The following is a 21,592-nucleotide window of genomic DNA, read 5'->3' on the forward strand; positions in this document are numbered from 1 at the left end:
GCCTGCAGTTTTCTTGTAATATCTTTATCTGGCTTGGGTATCGGAATCATTATGCCTTTATGGAATGAATGTGGAAGCATTTCCTCCACTTAAATATTTCAGAAGAAATGGGTGTTATAAGCTGAACTGTGCCCTCTAGAAATTCATATATCGAAGCCCCAGCCCCTTGTGTCTCATGTACTTGGAGAAAGGGCTTTACAGAAGTGAGTAAGTTAAGATGAAACGATTGGTGTGAGCCCTAATCTAATCTGCCTGGTGTCTTTATAAGAGAAAATCTGGACTCACAAAGAGATGAGAAGCACGTGCATGCACAGAGGAGAGACCATGTGAGGGCAGTGAGAAGGTGGCCATCGGCAAGCCAAGCAGAGAGGCTTCAAAGGGAAACCAAACCTGCCAGCACCTTGACCTTGGACTTCCAGCCTCCGGAACTGTGAGGAAATAAATGTCTGTTGTTTAAGCCCTGGGGAGCTTAATGTCTGTGGTGTATTGTTATGGCAGCCCTAGCAGTTTAATGCAGTTGGCATTATTTCTTCCCTAGCCATTGGGCTGAATTCGCCAGTGAAGCCACCTGGACCAGGAGTTTATTTATGAGAAGGTTTTAACAACATATTCAATTACTTCAATAGATATAGAGCTATTTCCAGTCGAGTGAGTTGAGTGAGTTTATGTCTTTCAATGAAATTGAGCATTCCATCTTAGTTGTTGGTATTGTCTTACATTCAATACAGAAAATGACAAGTAATAAAGTAAAACCATCAGTTATTCCACTGCCTAAAAATAACTATTACCAGTGTTTTGCTGTTGACCCTTCCTGATAGTTTGTATACGCGTGCTCATCAACCCCTTCAAGCCCCCTCCTTTTTGCTCTTACGAAATTGCTATTACCCTTCATATCCAGGGTTTTGCATTTCATATCATCCATTTTTTAAAACATGGTTATGAATGAGTGGTTACTCACTTGCTCAACTCTCCCCCCCCCCCCGGCGAAGTGTCTCCCGATTTGGGGGGTGCATGACATGAAACACCACCATCGGTGACTTTGTCATCCATCTCTGGGAATAACTCCGGTTGGCTTCTTGGTTTACAGTTCCCGAGTGGAATTACTGGGTCAACCCGTTTATTATTATTGACTTCTGGTGCTGAGCGCTCTGTGCTTGGGAGGGGGAGGGTGGGGAGAGGGAAGAGCTGACCCCCGCCCCACCCCCCACCTCGGGGGCTTGCCTTCCGCAGACCAGCCCAACCAGCACAGCCAGTGGGAATGCCAGAGGAGAGCATGGCAACGGGGCTGTTGGGAGGCCCACAGGGGGTCCCCCACCCCTGTTGTGGCCTCCTTGGCATAGATCTAAGTGGCTCTGGGTTATCTATAGGGCAGGGACTGTACCTTCCATGTGCGGACTGTGCTGAGCCTTCCTTCTTAGCTCTTCCTCCTCGGGGGTGTTGTGATATCATTATGAAGCATATGCAAAATCCAAGCAAAAACTGAACCAAGCTTTGTGCAGGCAAGTGAAGGCAGGACCCAGCCTTCTCCTCCCACCGTCTGCAGTCCTCAGGGAGCGCCCAGCCTGGCGAGGCAGGTCCTGTCCCCTGGGAAACCCCCCGGGCTTTGGAGGAAGTAATGTCCTCTGTTTCCCGGGATGCCCAGCCTCAGCGAATTTCCAAGATCCGCACACCAAAACACAGCCACGTACCTACCTCCAAGGGAATAAGGAAGGGCTGATGAATGCCTTTCCAGGGAGGCGTGTGTGATCGGATGCAGGGGTTTTTTCTAGAACTTCTGGGAAAGAGAAGGGCCTGGACCCATGGAGAGGAAGTTGAGCAGAGGAAGGACAGGGACTAGGAAGAGGGGGGGTGACATGTGGCACCTGCTGGCCAACTGGTGCTGGAGAGTCCCAAGTAGGAAGAGAAGGCTTGTCAGCAACTTTGGGGACCTTAGGAGAGAAGGTCCTTCAGGAAGAAGGTGCTGGCCAATGTGAAGGCGGGGGATTATTTGGAGTTTTAATTCTCCCCTAGATCTTGTTCTCCCCTCCCCTACCCCAGTTCACTTCAAGACTGGAGACAGAGCCTTGGCCGGTAATGTTCGGGTCCCTCCCTGAGCACCTACCCTGTGCACACACAGCATGACACCGCCACCTGCTCACACAGTCCTGTCTTAGTGAAGCCTGGTGACAGCCAGTCTCCAGCTGGGGACACAGAGGCCAGGGTCTCAGAGCCACGCTGTGGGGGTGCTGGGCTCAGAGCCCCACAGTGGGACTGAGCCAGCCTCCAGGGGCTCCCCAAGCTCCAGGTCCCTCTGCTTCTCTGCTGACCGTCCTTTCCCCACACATGCCACCCCCTAACAAGAGGCACGTGGCACCGACGCCCAGGCCACTGGGCTCCCACCCAGAAGCACATCTGTGGTGTCTGGAGACATTGGTTGTCAGACTTGGTGGGGAGGGGGCTCCTAGTGGATCTAGCATGGAGGTCAGGGGTCTGCTCAGCACGAGGGGCGGGGGGCCACATGCCAGTGGTCAGGCAGGTTCACCCTCCACATGCGAGTGGAGGGCTTCCTGCCAGAGGCGTGAGTCCGTGCCCCTCCTGTCTGAGCCAGATGAGGGCGCCCACACGCGTGCAGATGTGGAGGGGACCCTTACGGACGGCGTCTAGCCACGTGGGGACCCTCAGGAAGATCCTTTTCTCCACCGAATTCCACGCGGGCTTCCCCTCCGCCTGGGCTTTGACTTTTGGGCCCCCGTGTCTGTCTTTGTACTGCCCAGTTTCAGGAAGAACCCTGTTAAGTTAGCTCAGCCAGGACCCCATCCTCAGTACCTGACCATCTGCAGCACCTACCTGATGGGGTCCCGCCCCCCCCTTCCTCCCCTGTGACATCTGATCGCCCTGGCCCACCTTCAGCCAGCATCCCCCAGCCCTGATGGTTCCTCTTAGTATTTCCCACCCACTGACCCCCCATCTCCTCCTTGGCTAGAAATTCCTGCTTCTCCTTGCTGTATTTGGAGTTGAGTTCAATCTCCCTTCCCCAAAGTGGGACCCCACTGCAGTTGTCCCTACACCTATTGCAACGCCCCCCTTGAGTCAAGTCTGCCCCACAGTCCTTTAGCAAGTGTCATTGAATAACTTTAATGTCCTTTTCAGATGGGAATAGAGAGGACTTTGGACTAACTTTCTTTCGGATGCATGGGGAGGGGCCAACTTCCAGTCAGGTGCATAAGCCCGCACCCTTCGTGGGCCAGAGCACCCCCAGGTGGGGACTTCACCAGCTGTGGCATCTGTGGGCGGGGCAGTGGCAGTGGTGGTGGGAGGGAAGGGGTGGAGCCTCCTTTTTCTAGGGCATGTGTCACTGGCCTCCTGCCCACGGGCACTGCCCTGGCACTACCCTGCCAGTGTAGGTGGCAGCGAGAAGCTGGGGCCTACTCCCCAGAGCCTTTGGAGCAGATTGCAGAGCTTTGGAGCCCTATGTCGCTGGCCCCCCAGAACCCAAGACATGGCAGATGGGGCGCAGGCCAACCCCAAAGGGTTCAGGAAGAAGGTGCTGGTTAGACACCCCTCTGGATGGAGGGGTTCAAATCTCAGGGCCTCTTTTTCTTCGAGGACCTCCAGGTACGTGCCCGCTCCCCCGGGATGGAGGTCTCCCAGGACAGGAGCAGGGATGGAGGCGGGGAACTGGCTCCTTGAACCCATTTCTCCGGGAAGGAGAGCTCTGAGTCTGAGTGATGGCTGAGAAAAGTCACTGCTCTATCAGCACTAGAAGGGCCTTACAGATCATCTAGTCAATCCGCATGAGGCCACTGAGGCCCAGAGAGGCTAAGAAGTCTATCCAAAGTCACACAGCATTTTAGAAGCAGAGTTGGGACTAGAACCCAGGGCCCCCGGTCTCTCGGTTCCAGCCCCGAGGGCAAGACCCAGTGTGACTTACTGGTGCAAGTATGCAAGAGGGCTGGTTCTGATCTGCGACAGTGGTCGGACCCCCACGAGGCAGCGAGCTGCCTGTCTTGAAAGCTGACTCCTGCTCAGGGCAGAAGGGAAGCAGGCTCCTGCTGCTGCCTCCTGGCTCTGCCGGTCTGGGGGCTGTGCCTGCAGGAGGTGCAGGGCAGGTAGGAGGTGCTCAGATCTTCCTGGAGGTGGTAATCACAGGGATGGGGCAGCAGGAACCAGAGCACCCATGTCATCCGGGTTATCAAGGGACAGCACTGAGGATACCTGTCGTGATAATGAGGCCCAGGAGGGAGCCGCGGGCCCGGAACTGTAGGGAGGCGGCACGGCCCCGCTCAGGACCTGGGTTTTCTTCCTCTCCCAGGTCTAGCCTGGCTATGAAGCTCTTCGCCATCGCCATCCTGGCCGGCAGCCGTGAGTAAAGGCTCCGGGGAGATGCCTCCTTCTCCCCATCCCCATTGGGCTTAGTTCCCCTCCCGCTGACCAGCAGCAAGACCTTGGGCCTGTCCTTGGCCTCCAATGCCCCTGTCAGGCCTCGCCCTCTCTCTGGGGCTGTTCATTTCTCCACCACCTGTAAACACGCCACGAGCAGTTGGCATTTACAAGCCTCAAGAGGCAGGGCCCAGAGCTGAGCAAGCATCGTAAAGTGGCGGAGTGTGCTGGGCGTCTGGGCACCCTGTCAAACCTAGGCGTGTGTGTACATAGGAGCGTGTGTTTGTGTACGTGTGTACGTGTAGACAAGCTGATAGTTTGTGTGAGAATATACAGTCTGTGTGTGTGGTGACCCTGTGCATAGCACGCATCAGTAAAACGTGTGAGTGTGTGTGCATTGAGTTGTGTGTGTCTAGAGGGTGTGCATGAGCACAGGGGTGTGTATATCTGTGTGTGGTGTGTGCGGAGCAGAGGTGTCTGCGTGAGCTAATAAAACGACAATGCGACAGATCTGGGGACTTCTTACCCAGGGTGGTAACCCCGGGCGTAAGGATTGGGGACACAGATCGACCCCCCACACATCCAGGAGTTCCGGTGGCAGGGGCCTGAGGCTGGTGGAAAATGGACTGAGCCTTCTGCTGGCTTCCTACCCAGCCTGTTACCTGTCTCCTAGACACAGCCTGCTCTGAGGACAAGAAACACCAGAAACAAAATAAGGCTAAAAGCAGCTGGAAAGAGAAATTGTTGGTTGCATTCAGGCAAAGTAACCTGTTATTTAGAAAATAAACGCTTGAGTTCAGCCTAAACCCCGGGCCAGGGACAGAGCCGTCAGCCTGACTGGATGAAGACTTCACATCTTCCACTTGGAGTGTGAATGCGGACGTGGCCGTGGCCACGGATTCACTGCGTGCTGCCTGGGAGTGTATTTGTGATATGTGAGTGTGTGTATGAGTGTGAGATGTATACGTCGTGCCCGAGTGTGTGAGGTGTTTGCGGGCAACCCTGCATATGAGTGTGTGGGGTTGGCGACTGTGAGAGTGTGCGTCTGTGTGCATGAAGTGCACATGGGTGTGTTTGCATGCCAGTGTGTGTATAAGTGCGCAGGGTGTGAAGGAGAGGACGAGGTGGGTGTGTTTATGTCTGTGTTTGTGTCCACACTTTGTGTGGGCCGGTGAGTTTCTCACTCTTCTTCTCTTACGGGGTGCACCCTGGGGATGAAAGACGCACCTCCCCCAGCCCCCACGGGGGTTAACGACTAGAGGGTGGGTGGGGGTAGGGGGCCAGGACCTCCTGGGTCTCTGCACAGGGTGCCTGCAGGAGAATGTCGTCATCGGCTGTCGTCAGATTTAGGAATGGAGGTGGAAGAGGTTATGCAACCTGCCCAGACCTCACAGTGTTAATGGAGAAACCTGTTTGCAAACCCAGTCCGTCTGACTCCGAAGCTGCTGGCACACACATTTTTCCCCTGCACCAAGAAGCCAGCAGAGAGGCGGTGGGGAGGGGGAGGGAGAACTAATGTCCCCAGGTACCTGTCCCAGCCTTTCAATGGCCATCGCCACCAAATCCCTGTGCAGCTCAGGAAAGAGGCTCAGGCCCACAGGATGCAGGGTCCTCTCTCTCCCTGCCCCAGGGCCCCAGGGTAGACACTGACACGGCTCCTAACCATCCTCTTAAAGTTGCCTGTCACTTCTCCCCACCTCTTCCCCATGTCCTCTCCTGTTTGCTCCTTATTCTCTGTAACGATGAAGATCGCAGAGCGGACACTCAGGGAGACCCAGGCAGAGCAGGACTCCCAACATCAGCTCTCTGAGGGAGCGGGCGGGTCCAGCCAGGAGCTGGCGGGTGCTGTGTGGGGAGTGAGCATCTGGTGGTCTGGCGTGTGCTGGCCCCAGGGATTCCAGGAGGTCAGTACTGTTGTTCCCATTCTACAGATGGGAACACGGAGCCCCAGGGAGCGGTAGCTATGGGCCCCAGTCTGTCTGATTGGCTGACTAAGGCACGTTGAGGTGGTGAGTTTCCCGTCACTAGCAATGTGGGACAACCACGTCTCAGGAAGGAAGTAATTGTGGCCTTTGGGATCCCATCCAACATCCGGTTTCTGAAATTCTTGACTCCTCCCTCTCCTGGTGCATTTCCTGTATCGGGCGGTACAGCGGGGTGGGGAGTGTGGCGAGCACAGGGGCAGGGTGCTGCTCCAGGCACCCAACCCCGGGCCCAGCTGGAGGAGCCAGGGTGGGGAAGGCGGGCAGGAGCTGCCCTTCTTGGTGGTGGCATCACAGCTCCGGGACACAAAAGTCTGGGATCCTGTCTGGGCTCTGCCACCTCCAGGCTGTATGACCTGCGCTGTTCGGAGGCTTGGTGTGCTCCTCCATAAAATGGGGATAGAGCAGCTCTCCTGCCTGCGTGGGGGAGGGGGCAGCTGCACCCAGGTGAGGACCTAAGCGGAGGGCTTGGTGCTGACTCTGGGGTGAGCTGGGAGGAAAGGGAGGAAATGTGGAGGCAGCACCAGCCAGGAGCCCAGCAGGCAGGGCGGCTGGGAGGGGGTGGGTGGGCGGGCTGCCAGATGCCGCGAAGCTGATTTTGCTGGTACAGGAAGGGTCATTGCCCTATTGCTTCCTGTGCGGCTTTGACAGAGAGAAAGGAGTGTGTGTGTGTGAGTGTGTGTGTGTGCATGTGTGTGTGTCATCCCTGAATGACCAGGGCACCCAGCTGTCTCTGGATTTATCCTGAGATGTACCAGCCCCTGTGGGGGGCACAGGAGCCAGGCCAAGCCAGGGAGGGCCCAGAATCAAACCCCGGTATCCAGAAGAGCACGGCCATGTGCAAAGCCCCTTACAGTTTCCCAGGACCATTGAGCTTTGGGCTCTCACTGCCTGGGTCCCAGTTCTGTCTCCACCGCTTTTCCATGTGCTCACTAAGTGCTCTGGACCGCAGTGTCCTCATCTGTAAAACGGGACAGCTACCCCACAATAGCCCCTCGTAGGGCTGCAGAGAGCACTCGATGAGTTAATGCCCAGGAAAGCGCCCAGGACAGCACCCTCTGGACCCCCTGGCGCAGAGAAGTCCTTGGCACCATAGTAACTGCTGTTATTTTCTCAGGGCCATGGGGCTCCACGTAAGAAGGTGGGCAACGCACCACACTCAGTGCTCTGTGCCTTGCTCCCTTCCTCCCGTTCTGCCCGCCCGCTGGCCCCTAGCCCCCTGGCCCTGGGTGTGGGGAGGACAGCCGTCCCACAGGGCAGGCCGCTCACGGCATCCCCCCGGCTCTCTTGCAGTCCTGCCCGTGGCGCACGGCAGCCTGTTCAACCTGAAGTCCATGGTGGAAGCCATCACTGGGAAAAGTGCCATCCTGTCCTTCGTGGGCTACGGCTGCTACTGTGGGCTGGGGGGCGGCGGCCAGCCCATGGATGAAGTGGACTGGTAGGTTCCAGCAGGCCTGGGCTGCTGTCAGGACAGGGTGGGGGCAGAGCCGGTCCGACTGATGCGCGTCTTCGAGAGATGGGAGAGGGCCCTTTCCCCAAAGCACGAGGCTTGTTTGATGAGTTAGTGATGATGAGCCTGCCCTTTGACCCGTGTCCTCTCCTACCATCTCGGACAATCTCTATTGTCCATCTCCCGGGTCCCGGGCTTGGAGGCACCTGAGCTCCCACGCTTGCCAGGAAGGAACCTTTGATCTGCCCCAAGCCCACGAGAGCAGCAGTCACACAGCTCCCGCCTGCCAGAGGTGAGGGCTGTGGCCCCTGCCCCCCGGACTGGAGGCCCTGGAGGACAAGGTTGTAGCGACTTCCTCCGTCAGACAGGGGTTCCCAGAGGCCCTGGCTTCCCTTCTGCTGCTCTCTCCCCGAAGGCAGCCAGCACTAAGTCCAGTATCCCCGGGAGCTACATAAATACACATTGGCTAATTGTTTTCCCTCCACCAGAGGGGACAGGAACAGCCACAGCACACTGGCCTCCTGTCCCCCACCCCCAGCTCGGCCCTTCAGACCCTTGTCTTTCCTGGCCGTCAGGGGCAGCGGGGTACTGGCCGCTGCACACAGTCCGTCTGTAACCCTAGCCCTCCCTTCCACCCTGACCGGGTGGCTGGACCGCCTGACCACAGCTGTAGCGGGGGCTCCAAGGGGGAATGCGGGACCCCTGGGCACAGGACAAAGAGGCAGAACTGTGGACAAGGACCCAGGGCACCGGCCAGCTCTGCCTGGCGTGTGACCTCAGACAAGGAGCTAGCCCTCTCTGGGCCTCAGTCTGAAGGTCTGAGCAGTGAGGCAATAGAGCAGATGGATGGTCAGGGTCTCTGAGGGTAGGATCCGAGCCGAGCCTGGCTCTGCGGGCCTGCTCTCCTCTGCCCGCCCCCAGGTGCTGCCACGCCCACGACTGCTGCTACCAGAAGCTCTTCGACCAGGGCTGCCACACCTACGTGGACCACTACCAGTACACCATCGAGAACAACTCCACCATCATCTGCAGTGAGTCCCTCCCCTGACCTCTGCCCGCAGCCAGTGCTGGGGCCCTGTGCGCATGCGGGCGGGGCTGCCAGATGAAATAGAGGACGTCAGTTACATTTGAATTTCAGATCAACCATGAAGCGTGTTTACACATAAGTATGTCCCAAATGTTGCATGGGTTCTAATTATACTAAACTTAAATGCTAACATGAAATCAATTAGTGTTAGTATACAGTGAAGAATTTGCATAAGTATGTCCCGTGCAACAGTTGGGGCGTGCTTCCACTAAACGTATTTGTCTGAAATTCAAATGAACCAGGCCTCTTGTTTGTGTTTGTTTGTTTGGGAAGCCTAACAACCCTCCTCGTGGCTCTGGCACGGGTCCCTGGTATGTTCTGATCTCCAAGCCTGAACCAGTCCCGGGGAGAGAGCGATTCTGATGCAGTGAGCCGGGGTGGGGCCTGGAGTCTCTGCTGTCCACCGGGTCCTCAGGTGGCTGTGAAGCTGTGTGCCACGCTGGCCTGGGACTCCGGGGACGTGGGTTCGTCCGGGCTCTGCCGGCATCTCCTCGTCACGGAGCCCCGGGCGGGGCCCTTCCCTACCTGGCCTCAGCCTCCCCATCGGTACAGGAAGGAGTGCGGACCAGAGCAGACGGGTTCCCTTCCAGTTCTGTCACGGATGGGACCCCACCAGAAGGTGGCCCCATCCCAGGACCCTCCGTTTTTCCAGAATTCAAGCTATTGGACCCAGGCCTGCCTGGTGGAGTTCCCACCTTTGCATTGGACCCTCCAATGGCTTTTCCCCAGTGAAGGGGTGTGGCACCCAGGCTAGTGGCCCAGGTGTCCCTGCCCTGCCTCCCCTTCAGTGCCCCTCCCTGGGGCAGCAGTTACCCCCTGGTCCAGTGCTGTGGGCAGCCTGGGGCTTCCTTCGTCTTCTGTCTGAACCAGGCTCTGCTCCTTGTCCCTCACACACAGCTCACCAGCAACCCCAGCTTTGCAAAGAGACTCAAGTCTCCTGTTCTCTGGGAAAGAGTCTGGGGGGAACTGGGCACATCTGGGGCCCTTGGGAGCTCAGGGCTCTGTGCAGGCCCTCCGATTCAGCTGTTCAAATGTGGGGTGGAGGGGCTGGCTTGAGAGAGGGGGGTGTCCCTCCATTAAAACCCAAGCAATGGTTTCTGCAATGGCTTCTGGAATTCCTGGGGGGCAAGGGGCAGCTGCTGTGAGAGGGGCTGTGGGGGAGGGGGGTGGCCCCTGAGTGGTCCAGCTGCTGTTTATATGAGAGCTTAGGAAGCCTTCTCTCTCAGCAATTGCTGTATTAGCCTTCTGCAAAGACTTTCATTTGGTTGAAGTATTTGCAAACCATTGACTAGTGGGTGGTTCTCAAAGGGTGTTCCCCCACCTGCGACCTCAGCACCACCCAGGCACTGGCTAGAAATGCAGATGATCAGGCCCCACCCTGACCTACTGAGACTCAAGCTCCAGGGGTGGGGGTGGGCCGTCTGGTTAACCAGCCTCCCAGCTGATTCTAATGCACAGCTACGGCTGGGAACTGTTGGGATCCATGATTTCTGGAGGCTGATGTGCACAGCAGCAGGTGCCGCGTGCTAAGTGTTTCCTCTGTGGGAGGCACTAAGCTAAGCTCTTTACAGGTGTTTTCCTCACTGGATCCTTGCCACGGACCCCCTCCGGGGTGGGCATTCTGTGGCTCTGTGACTGATGAGAGGAGGCCCGGGGTGGTACAAAGTAACAGACAGGGGAGGGAGGGTGAGTTCCCAGCACCTGAGCTCCTGTCCCAGCTCTGCCTTGGGCTTGCTGGGTGACTTAGGTAAACCCCACCCCCTTCTGGGCCTCAGTTTCTCAACAGTGCAATGACATGGGTCTCCGAGTCATTGAGTGGGTCTCCGAGTCTAGCACACAGCAGAGCTACAGGGGGCTGGGCTGGCCCAGAGATTCACCACCCGCAGGCCTGGGGTGGGCCTGCCTGTGGTGCTGGAGAGGCCAGCCCTGGGACCGCTGGACCCTCAAAGCGCATGCACTCCCCTCCCCATAGGAGATCTCAACCTGACGGATTGCGACAGGCAGACCTGTGAGTGTGACAAGAGTGTGACTCTGTGCTTCCAGAAGCATAATTACAACGAGAAGCATCGCAACTACCTCAATATCTACTGCCAGGGCGCCACCCCCAACTGCAGCATCTATGAGCAGCCCCGGGGGAGCCCTACCTCCTTAACACCCCGTGCACCCTGCAACTCCACCTCCCAGGCATCCCCTGCACCCTGTGGCCCCACTTCCTCGGCACCCCCTGCACCCTGCGGCTCAACTTCCTCAGCACCTCCTGCACCCTGCAGCCCCACCTCCTTGGCACCCCCTGCACCCTGTGGCTCGACTTCCTCAGCACCTCCTGCACCCTGCGGCCCGACCTCCCCAGCACCCCTCTCATTGCCCTAGCATCCGCTGGGCTCTGACAGAGAAGAGGGGTGGCAGTTCCTGCTCTGGGGACCAGACACGTGGAGCAGGTAGAGGTGGGGATGGATCAAGAGCCTGTGGGCTACCCTGCCACCTCCTCCCTGGAGCTCTCCGGCAAGGCTGGCCCCCAGAGGACTCAGGAAGGCCTGGGCCCTGACTGTGGCCACCCGGCTCCTCCAGGTCAGCCCTGGGCATGGCTGTGCCCTGCTGTTGGTCCTGAACTTGGCAGGGAACGTGTGGCTAGTTGGGGTCCCTTCCGAATATGGAAGACAAGGTCTGAGAGAGAGGCCTCAGACCCCTGGGCCCCGGACAAACACGGGAGAAGACAGGGCCTGGCCCTCAGCCTCTTCCCCTGCGCCTCCCCCCACGCAGCAGCTGGGCCAGTGGGTGGAAAGGCCTTAGGCCCCGGGCGAAGAAGGGCTGAAGGCTGGGACCCAGCTGGGTGAACAGGGACATTAAAGCCCAGGTGGGAAGCTGTACGGAAGATTCAGGGAGGCAGGAGGGAGGGAGCAGCCTGCGGGGAGCAGGGAGGGTGGAGAGGAGGTGGGAGAAGCAAAGACAAGGTGAGGGTCAGAGGTCTAGACCAGACGTGTGGCACTGGCTGGGGTATCCGGAGTCTCTGAAGGGGGAGAGGGGGAGCAAGGGCCACGTTTTCTGAGGAAGGGGCTCCTTGTTCCTGTACTCTGGAGCCTCCCTCCTCCCTTAGAGCTCCTTCCAAGTTAGTGAGGTGTGCAGGGCTCGGGCCTGAGCAAGGGGTTGCGCTTGCTTCGCGTTGCTCTCAGGGCTGCGCTGACAAGGAGGCCCTCCTTGACCAAACTTTAGTTGGGCTCCTTGAGACCTCTGACCAACCGTTGGGTTTCCAGGCCCATCTCAGCATCAGCAGTTTTAGCAAGAATGCTGCCGGGTACTGGTAGTGAGAATCCCCAGCCACCCTCCACATCTGACCAAATTCCACATCCGCCCCGCCCCCACAGGCCATGTCTCACCACCCCACCCCGGCCTGCCTTCAGTGAGAATCCTACTAGGTCAGTTTAGCAACCAACTCTCTGCTCCTCTCGGCTATAAATCCCCACTTGAGAAAAACAAGGATCTGTAATTGTCCTGTTAAGAATTGAGCCCTGTTCTATACTGGCCCCTGTTGCAATAGTCTTGAATAAAATCCGTTTCTACCAATTAAACTACTGTCCAGCATCTGGCTTTCTAACGGTCATGGTGTCACGGCTCAGATTATGTCTGATGCATCATTGGGCCCTGGACCTCTCACCCAGGACCCCAAGTGTGCGCCTCGGAAGCCTCTGTCTGATGGACTGGGGTCCGACTCCCGAGACAGCGCTGCAGATGCCTGGCCCCTGAAGCTCGAGACGACAGGCTTTGATTCCCGAGGCCCTGAGTACGCTCTCTGAAGCTGGATTCGAGTTCCAGGCAGCTTTGTCTGCGGAGTGCCTGCTGGGCTAGGAGTCCTTCTTCCCAGCTCTTTCTTTTGAGCAGGGATTCACTCCCCAACTCTCCAGGCTGAAAAATGTTTCCTGGCTCTTTGGAGAGCTTCTTCTCTCTTCTCTCTACTTGATTCTGCTCCTCCCAGATGAATTTCCCAGACACCTGAAACCCTGCTTCTCACACCCCTGCTGACTTTGGAATTTCACGGACTTCCGTGGAAACGGAGACCTCCAGAAACAGGCTCCTGTAAGCCCTCCCCCTTCCTGGCTCCTCCTAACCTTTGGTCTTCCCGCCGGTTCCCAGGAACCTGTTGGTAGGAGCCCCTTCCCACCTCTACCGCCTCATCCCTCCGTCCACCGAGTGGATCATTTCTAAGATGAAAAACTACTGAAACATTAATTACTAAGTGCAAGTTCAGGCTTATATCCTTTTGGCTTCTTTTTATAAGGGGTAGAAATATAAATTTGGGTCTCTTCATAAGCATAAAAAGTTGTAGTAGAGGAAGCATATGTTTTCAGAAGTTGTGAGACGGTATATTGATAAAATTTGCTGATTTGCTGTAGAATGTCGCTATGTGGCAGACAGCTCACAGTTGCCTACTTCCTGGGTCCCCCTGGAAAGTAAGGTCACTGAGGGTTAAGGATGCTGTTAGACACGTGTAAACAAAACTGCTAAGAATTGTGGGGATGGAGACAAAAATTCTGTATGGAAAGAACGTAACATACGTTTTTGTATTTTAAAATAGGTGAGTGACTTTGGTTTACAGTTGCTGTTGAGAAGTTGTTTAAGAAATGTGACAGAATGAAAAAGAGAAAACCATAGGACAAGGATACCTTTTACTGAATATAGAAAGTTGTAAAGGATTTGTGGGGAAAATTCACGTGCAGTCAAGGTGGCTAAGACTGAATTGATTTATTTATAAGGTTTTTAAAAATGAGCCCGACAGTGTATCAATGCAAATGCAGATTAGGTTTTCTCTGTTAAAACAGCAACGTTTTCCTGGATTACTGGCCTGCTCTTGACAAGAGATTGTAAAGGATTTTTCTTTACCCTTTGAGCAAACTGCCCGGGAAAGGGAAGAGTCTGAGTTTCACCTGGGCTTACATTCGTTGTGTCATCGATTTTTTAAGACAGCCCAGAATTCTCACTTTTAAAAGAGCCAAGGATATTTTGGTTTCTTTTTGTTTTTACACTTTTGACAGGTTTGCTTTTCCCAAATCAAATCTTAAATGAAATCTTGATCTCAAACTGGCCTTTCAGAGGGCCCTGGAAAATCTCAAAAGATTTGTTCTCTCACCTTGTAAAAAGAGAGATGCTAAGAATAACCTGGTTTATTTGACATGTTAAATTACATGACAGGCGTCAAATAAGAAGGGGTTATTTCACCTTCTCTAAGTTATGTTTATATGTGTAAGTATTTTAAAAATTGTATGAAGTTCATAGAACTTTGTCAGTGGCCTTGCTGTCCATGAAATGTCCTGGTTCACAGTTATTGGTCATGATTCCAGTTATTATCTGAATATACTGTATTCTACGGGCACAAGTACAGTTCCTTGTCAATTGCATTGTCTCAACAGATCTTTAAGCATGGCCGGTGTAAGTGTTTTGTCATTTACAGGTAGTTATTTTCTCTGATGCTTTTCTGAAAGTAGCCAGAATGCTTAGTCTTCATCAAAAAGGACTATTTCAGCCCTGGATGGCATAGCTCAGTGGATTGAGTGTGGGCTGCGAATCAAAGTGTCGCAGGTTTGATTCCCAGTCAGGGTGCATGGCTGGGTTGCAGGCCACAGCCCCCAGCAACCACACATTGATGTTTCTCTCTCTCTCTCTCTTTTTCCCTCCCTTCCCTCTCTGAAAATAAATAAAAAAAAAAGACTATTTCCAAGACCCATGGAAAGGATAGGTTTCTGAAGACATTGAAAACTTTGAGATTGCATCACTGGACTGAGCAAGGATTTCCAGAACTAATAGAGATGCTGATGGGTTCATAAAACTGTTAACCCAAGATCAAGCAGAACAAAAATTAATTCCACAAGATTGCACTAATCAATGAAGGATGGTTGCTTGGAACACTTTGCCTGGAACATTTCTTATTCTTGAATGTTCTAATTTTTTTTTTGGATTTAAGGACCTCTTTTTCCTTTTATCGTTTTTAAAAAATATATTTTATTGATTATGCTATTACAGTTGTCTCACTTCCCCTCTTCACTCTCCTCCCCCCTGCACAACCCCCCCCCTCATTCCTCCCCTTTAGTTCGTGTCCATGTGTCATAAGTTCTTTGGCTTCTACATTCCCATACTATTCTTGCCCTCCCCCTGTCTATTTTCTCCCTACCATCTATGCTACTTTTTCTCTGTACCTTTTCCTCCTCTCTCCTCCTCCCACTCCCCTGTTGCTAACCCTCCATGTGTTCTCCATTTCTAGTTGTTTGCTTAGTTTCTTTTTGTTTTGTTTTAGGTGTGGTTGTTAATAATTGTGAGTTTGCTGTCATTTTACTATACATGTTTTTTATCCTCTTTTTCTTAGATAAGTCCCTTTAACATTTCATAAAATAAGGGTTTGGTGATGATGAACTCCTTTAACTTGGCCTTATGTGAGAAGTGCTTTATCTGCCCTTCCATTCTAAATGATAGCTTTGCTGGATAGAGCAATCTGGGATGTAGGCCCTTGCCTTTCATGACTTGGAATACTTCTTTCCAGCTCCTTCTTGCCTGTAAGGTCTCTTTTGAGAAATCAGCTGACAGTCTGATGGGAACTCCTTTGTAGGTGACTGTGCCCTTACCTCTTGAAGCTTCTAGAATTCTCTCCTTCATTTTAACCTTGGGTAATGTAATTATGATGTGCCTTGGTGTGTTCCTCCTTGGTTCCAATTTCTTTGGGACTCTCTGAGCTTCCTGGACTTCCTGGAAGTCTATTTCCTTTGCCAGATTAGGGAAGTTCTCCTTTATTATTCATTCAAATAACTTTTCCACTTGTTGCTCTTCCTCTTTTCCTTCTGGTACCCCTATAATTTGGATGTTGGAATGTTTCAAGATGTCCTGGAGGTTTCTAAGCTTCTCTTCATTTTTTTGAATTCTTGTTTCTTCATTCTTTTCTGATTGTATGTTTTTTTCTTCCTTCTGGTCCACTCCATTGATTTGAGACCCAGTTTTCTTTCCATCACTATTGGTTTCCTGTGCATTTTTCTTCATTTCACTTAGTGTAGCCTTCATTTTTTCATCTAATTTGCAACCAAATTAAACCAATTCTGTGAGCATCCTGATCACCAGTGTTTTGAACTGTGCATCTGATAGGTTGGTTGTCTCTTGGTTGCTTAAAAGTATTGGCTCTGACGCTTTGACTCCTTCCGTTTGAGCCTTTTTTTTTTCTTTTTGGTCTGGTCTCACCTGTTATGTATGAGGGGTGGAGCCTTAGGTGTTCACCAGGGTGGGGCAACCCAGTCTCTGGGTTGTGACGCTGTGTGTGGGGGCAGGGTCAGAGAGGGAACAATGGTGCTTGCTCCACTCTCTGTTGGATTTCAGTCCTGTCTGCCACTTCCCACAAGCAAATCGGACCCTTCTGGTGCTGGTTCCTGGGTGGGTGCGCTTGTGTACATTCTAGGACCCTGTGGGTCTCTCCAACAAACTCTCCTGTGAGGCTGGGAGTCTCTCCCTGCACCTCAACCCCCACAGGTGTTTTCAATCGGTGTTTTGAGGCTTTATTTCCTGGCGCTGGAGCCCTGGGTTGCACAGTCTGTCTCGTTGCCCATTTTCACCTGGTTTATCTGCGGGCGAATGTGTGACTATGGACAGCCAGCTGCCTTGCTCGCCTCACTGGGTCTGCTCGTTGCCTCCCCGCGCCCATGCCCGGGGTCTGCTACTGCTACTGCCACTGCTTTTTTCTGTGGTGACCCCTCTCCTCAGGCCGCCGACTCTGCCCCTCTTACCAGTCTGGATGAATGGTTGTCGGGACTTCTGTACAGTTCAATTTTCTGTCTGTTCTGGTTGGTTTTTTGTTTCTAAATTTTTGTTGTCTTTAATTGTGGTTGTGCGAGGAGGCACAGTGTATCCGCCTATGCCTCCATCTTGGCCGGAAGCCCCCCCCCACCCTCTCCTTTTATCTTAAGTTACCTATAACTCATGACAATTTAGTAGATTATGTTCTCCTAAACAAAAATGAAACATTTATCTTTTCTCCCTGCCTGATCCCTCCAGAATTTGGAAACTCTTCTTGAGTATTCTTATTTTCATGACAACATACTTGTTTACATCAGTTCAATAGGACTCTGTTTCCTTATGACAGAACATAATAGGGAACACTGGTTACATAACCCAGGCCCGGCTGGACCATCATACCTGAGAATGCCGCACACACACAGAATATCACTTAAAGAACTGGAGATGACTTTCGGGAGCCGATGCTTACAAAGGCCTCCAGGAAACAGCAGCCTGGTCCCTATGAAGATGAGTAAAGGAAGTCCGTATCTGGCAGACCCGGGGGACAGGATTTCTTGGTGGTCTTGAGAGGAGAGGACTTCACCCAAATCTATGGGTGTGGCAAGAGGAATCTGGTGGTGAGTTCTTGGCTTTGCTTCCTACCTTTGAAAAGCTTTTAAAAGTCTAATCTGAGATTTCTCATGAAAGGTTCTAGCCACCACAAACTCAAAAAGGCCCATGTGGTCAATGACCATTATTGCTGCCCCTGTGTAAATAACCTAATGAGATCTGACTTATTTTGTAAACACTAATCAAAAAGAAGGGTTACTTCTTTAAGATAAATGGTGCACCCTCACGGGCTATCAAGGTCACATTCATTGTCTTTGAGCTAATTTTTCGCCTTTGAGTGAAGCTACAATTTTCATTCTACTCTGTCATTCACCTGTAAACCGCAATGGATCCTACCATTTTGCACATTCTGTCAATTCTTCTAGTGTCCTTCAAGTTCTGGTTACAATTCTTCAAACCAGCGTTTCCAATTTCCTTCCCATCTTCCTAATGTGGAGTCGCAGAGAACGGAACCCCAACTGCCCAGGTCCTTACTGGGACCATCCAAAGGAGACCTAAAGCAGAAGCTGGAGGCTTCCTGCTGTGACTTTGACACTGGTGGCTGTGCCATCACCAGAGGCATTCAAACGACAAACCAGGAGGTCCGCTGGGGCACCACTGCTCACCTCGCTTCACCCATAAAGATGCTTCAAGGTCAAAGTCTAGAGAGGTCATCGGGCTGCCCTCTGCACTCAGACACTGGCTCTAGTCTTATCCACCCATGATCTTTGTTTTTCTTTTGTTTCCAGAGAAATCCCCCTCATTTAAATGGTGATAGGTCACACCACCCAGCAAACACCCTCTACGACCCAATCTGAGCAGATGGCTCCACTGGTCACTAATGGTCACAAAGTGGCAGAACAAAAATGGACTTAAACTAAACGTTGTTTGGCAAAGGGCCCGATGAAGACTCTCCCCTTGACCACACGTTAAGTGGCTTCTCTGAGATATCCTCTCAACAACCCCCACCGCTGGGCTTCTGTGTCTGTCTTCGCACTCCCCGTTTTAGCAACAGCCCTGCTGGGTCCGTGTAGTGAGCATGCGCACCCTCCCTCCGTATCTGATCAGATTCCGCCCCCCACCCCGCCCACGTCCTCCAGGTGCTGTCCCATCACCCTGGCCTGCCTCCAGCCAGAGTCCCGCTAGGTCAGTCTAGCGAGGATTTCCCTGGCCTCTTAGTAGTTTTCTCTCCACCGGCCCCTGACCCTGCTCCTTAGCCGTACATCCTCATTACTCTTCCTTCTTTTCAGAGCTGAGCCCAGTTCATACTCTTTTCCCCCATCACAAAAGGTCTTGAATAAAGCCTGTTTTTACCACTTTCACATCTGCCAGGCTGTCCCTGCCCCTGCCCAGACCCGGGTTGCTCTTCGCCATTCTCCGCATCACTGCCCCTCCTGGGCGATCCTCAAACCGTCCCGGGAAAGGGCTGGCAGCGCTACCCTAGGCCTTGGGCGGCACCTAGTGGTCGTGATAGGTCACCGGCGGCGCACTGATCCACTCCGCTCTCCTGCTTCTGGATGTGAAGTGAGAGACCGCGGCCCAGACTCAGACCGACGCGGCCCAGCGGAGCAGGAGGAAAGGATGGGCACGTCCAGCACCCACCATCTTCTCATCGCCGCCAACGCCGCCTCCCACAAAGAGCAGACTGGGTGCGCCCCTGGCTCTGCCACTTAAGGGCCCCATGGCCCTGGGGCGTCACTTGACTCCCCCTCCCCTTCTGAAACTGGACAATGATGAAGAGCACCTGGTGAGGGTGGAGGGCACAGGTGGGCGTGTCCCTAGCACAAGGCCAGGCCTGGAGAATGGAAACTGTTGGCGCTGGGGACTGGGGCCCTTGGCGGCATGTGGGACCAAAGGTCCCAGGGCCGATTGGCAAACAGGTAGGAGGAAGGAGGAGCTGACGGAACATCCATGGGGCCATTCTTCTCCAGATGGAAACCTGGAAGAAGCCAAGAGGTGATTTAGCAGGAAAATTGAGTGGGGGGTGCAGAGGGAGAAAAGGAGAGGGGAGTTCTGTGGACACTTACTGTCCAAAGCCCACAGCCAGGCACCTGGAGCCTGCCCAGCCCAGCGGGGGCCACCGCTCCCACACACTCAGGACAGAATCTGACTGTGGACAGGCAGCACAACCCTCCCCAGAGGCTGGCACGGCCGTGCTGGCTGTCAGCTCCCCAGCTGTGGCTTTCTAACAAGCAGTGACATCACCAAGGGTGGCAACAGCCAACACTGGGCATCGGGAGGCAGGGGTATCTGGTACAACAGGCACTGGCGCCTGCTCCTCGGAACACCCACGCTCCATCAGGGTAGGTGGTCCAGGGTCTCAGGCTGCTGGGCCCTGTGAGCAGAGTGGGATTTAGTGAGCACTTACTGCATGCAGACCACTGCGCTCAGAGCTTTGTGCGTGCCTCTCATGAACCCTCCTGGCAGCCTGAGGGGGTGGAGCTATGCGTAGCTTTGCTTATACAAGGAGGAAACTGAGACCCAGAGAAGCTCAAGGTCATGCAGTGGAAGTGGGGTTTGAACTCTGACTCCCTGGCTCCGCGAGCACCCAGTCGGGGCCCTCGTGTTGCAAAAGGAGACAGGAGATGAGGTTTAAAATCAGAAGACACGGGTTCCCCTTCCAGCCCCGCCTGCCCTCTCCGGCCCTCCGTGTTTGTCTGTGAACTGGGGGCGTCCCTGGGGCCCCGCCGCCGATCGAGGACAAGGACTGAGAAAGAGCCGAGGAAGGGTTTCCGTTACGACGAGAAAACCGGGGCCCAGAAAAGGAGGGGCTGCCGCAGGAGCCCTGGAGGTGGTGGGAAGTGGTCAAATTCTAGATTTTCCCCTCGTTTTATTTTTTCAATGTGTGTGTGCATTTTACTCACATATTTTGTAAATACAGGATCCAGGTGTATTTGAAGATAGTGCTGGCAGATGGGATGTGGGATAGAGGATAAAGAACTTGACATGCAGGCTTTCGGCCTGGGTGAGGGGGTGAGCAAGGATGGGGGAGGGCCCCCCAGCTGAGACGGGGACAGGCAGGTGCAGAGGGGCCAGCGTGGGCACGCATGTGTGTGTGTGTTGAATTGCCTTCCATCCCCGTCCCGGGTGGCTCTGCACATCCCCTTGGCCACCCCAGCTCCTCCTCATCTCTCAGCTCCCAGACGAGAGGTGAGACCCCCACATTCTTCTGGGCAGCGTCGCCTGACCCTCCCTGACGCTGGTCATGGCTTCCGAGCCGACCCCTCACTGCAGCATTTCCCAGCCCATTTTGTAATCCCAGCCTGTGTTGCCCCCAGGTCTGAGAGCAGCTTGGAGACTGATGCATTTCAGTTCCCCGCCCTTCGCCCAGGGCCTCAGTGGGTGGTTGCTGAGGGGACGGGCTGCCCTTCCTGGAGAGCGGGCCTTCCCAGTGGGAGTCAACGACACCCCTCTGCGGTCCCACCTCGCTCCTCAGAGTCAGGGCGGCGACGCCCAGGGGGCCTTGGACGCCCAGGGGGCCTTGGATGCCACCGCAGGCCCATTGCTCTATTTTACAGGTCGGGAGCCGAGGCCCAGGGAGTGCAAGACAGCCTGGATCTCTCACCAGAGCCCTGGTCCTCCATGCTGAGTGCCCCCCTCCATCCCAGCCCCTCTTCCTCCTCTGTGGCTGAGGGCCAGGCACCTGTAGTCCTGACCCGGACTCTGCCGAGGTCAGGAACCCTGAGGAGGGTGGTGCCTGGCTGGGCCTGGCCCCTGCTTCCACACCTGCCCTTTCTGCAACCACTCCCCTCACAGAGCTTTAAGACCCTCTCTGATGCCCACAAACCTCAAGCTCCCCTTCCGCAGTTGCTATGACTACAGCACACAAGAACAGGACAAGTGGGAAGAACTTACCACATGACTGTGACCCTGTGAGCTGAGTCAGGCAGAGCGGAGGAGCCCCCGTCCCCAGACCCTCGGCAGACTCTTCCCGCTCCGGGCTTCCCTTTCTGTCTTCACACCAGTGACAGCGTCACTCAATCCAGATTTTAAGTGTCTGAACTTGAACTTCTAACAGCTGCTATGGCTCCTCATGTTCTCCCCCAGGATACTTAGACCTGATTTCGTTTGTTTGTTTTCTTGAAGTCTCCGAATCCCTACTGCCCAGCACTATGCGTGACACAGAGCAGGAGCTCAGTGAATGTTTGTTGTCTGACTGAGTGATCACATCCCCTTGGGTATTCTTCATTATTACATGAGCATGGCCTTTCTCCTCCCAGCCTACAAGGTGAGGGACAGGGGCTGTGTCCACAATGTGGCTATGGCCCCCCAGTGCAGCACCGTGCTGGGAGCCCAGGTGTCCGGGTGAATGAAGACCAGTCACACAGTGAGCTAGGCTGCACAACACACCACACCCAAACTGAG

The 21,592-nt window shown here is 54.3% G+C and overlaps 1 protein-coding gene across 1 annotated transcript; it reads left to right on the forward strand.

The window, feature by feature from the left end:
• The first annotated feature begins 3,377 nt into the window (after positions 1–3,377).
• Positions 3,378–12,586, forward strand: PLA2G2F (phospholipase A2 group IIF). The gene is made up of 5 exons (XM_036025422.1): positions 3,378–3,594; positions 4,292–4,341; positions 7,635–7,779; positions 8,713–8,822; positions 10,851–12,586. The coding sequence occupies exons 1-5, from the start codon at positions 3,479–3,481 to the stop codon at positions 11,246–11,248; spliced, it is 819 nt and encodes a 272-aa protein (XP_035881315.1). The 5' UTR covers positions 3,378–3,478; the 3' UTR covers positions 11,249–12,586.
• Positions 12,587–21,592: the final 9,006 nt, after the last annotated feature.

This window comes from Phyllostomus discolor, chromosome 5, assembly GCF_004126475.2.
Source record: "Phyllostomus discolor isolate MPI-MPIP mPhyDis1 chromosome 5, mPhyDis1.pri.v3, whole genome shotgun sequence".
NCBI lineage: Eukaryota > Metazoa > Chordata > Mammalia > Chiroptera > Phyllostomidae > Phyllostomus > Phyllostomus discolor.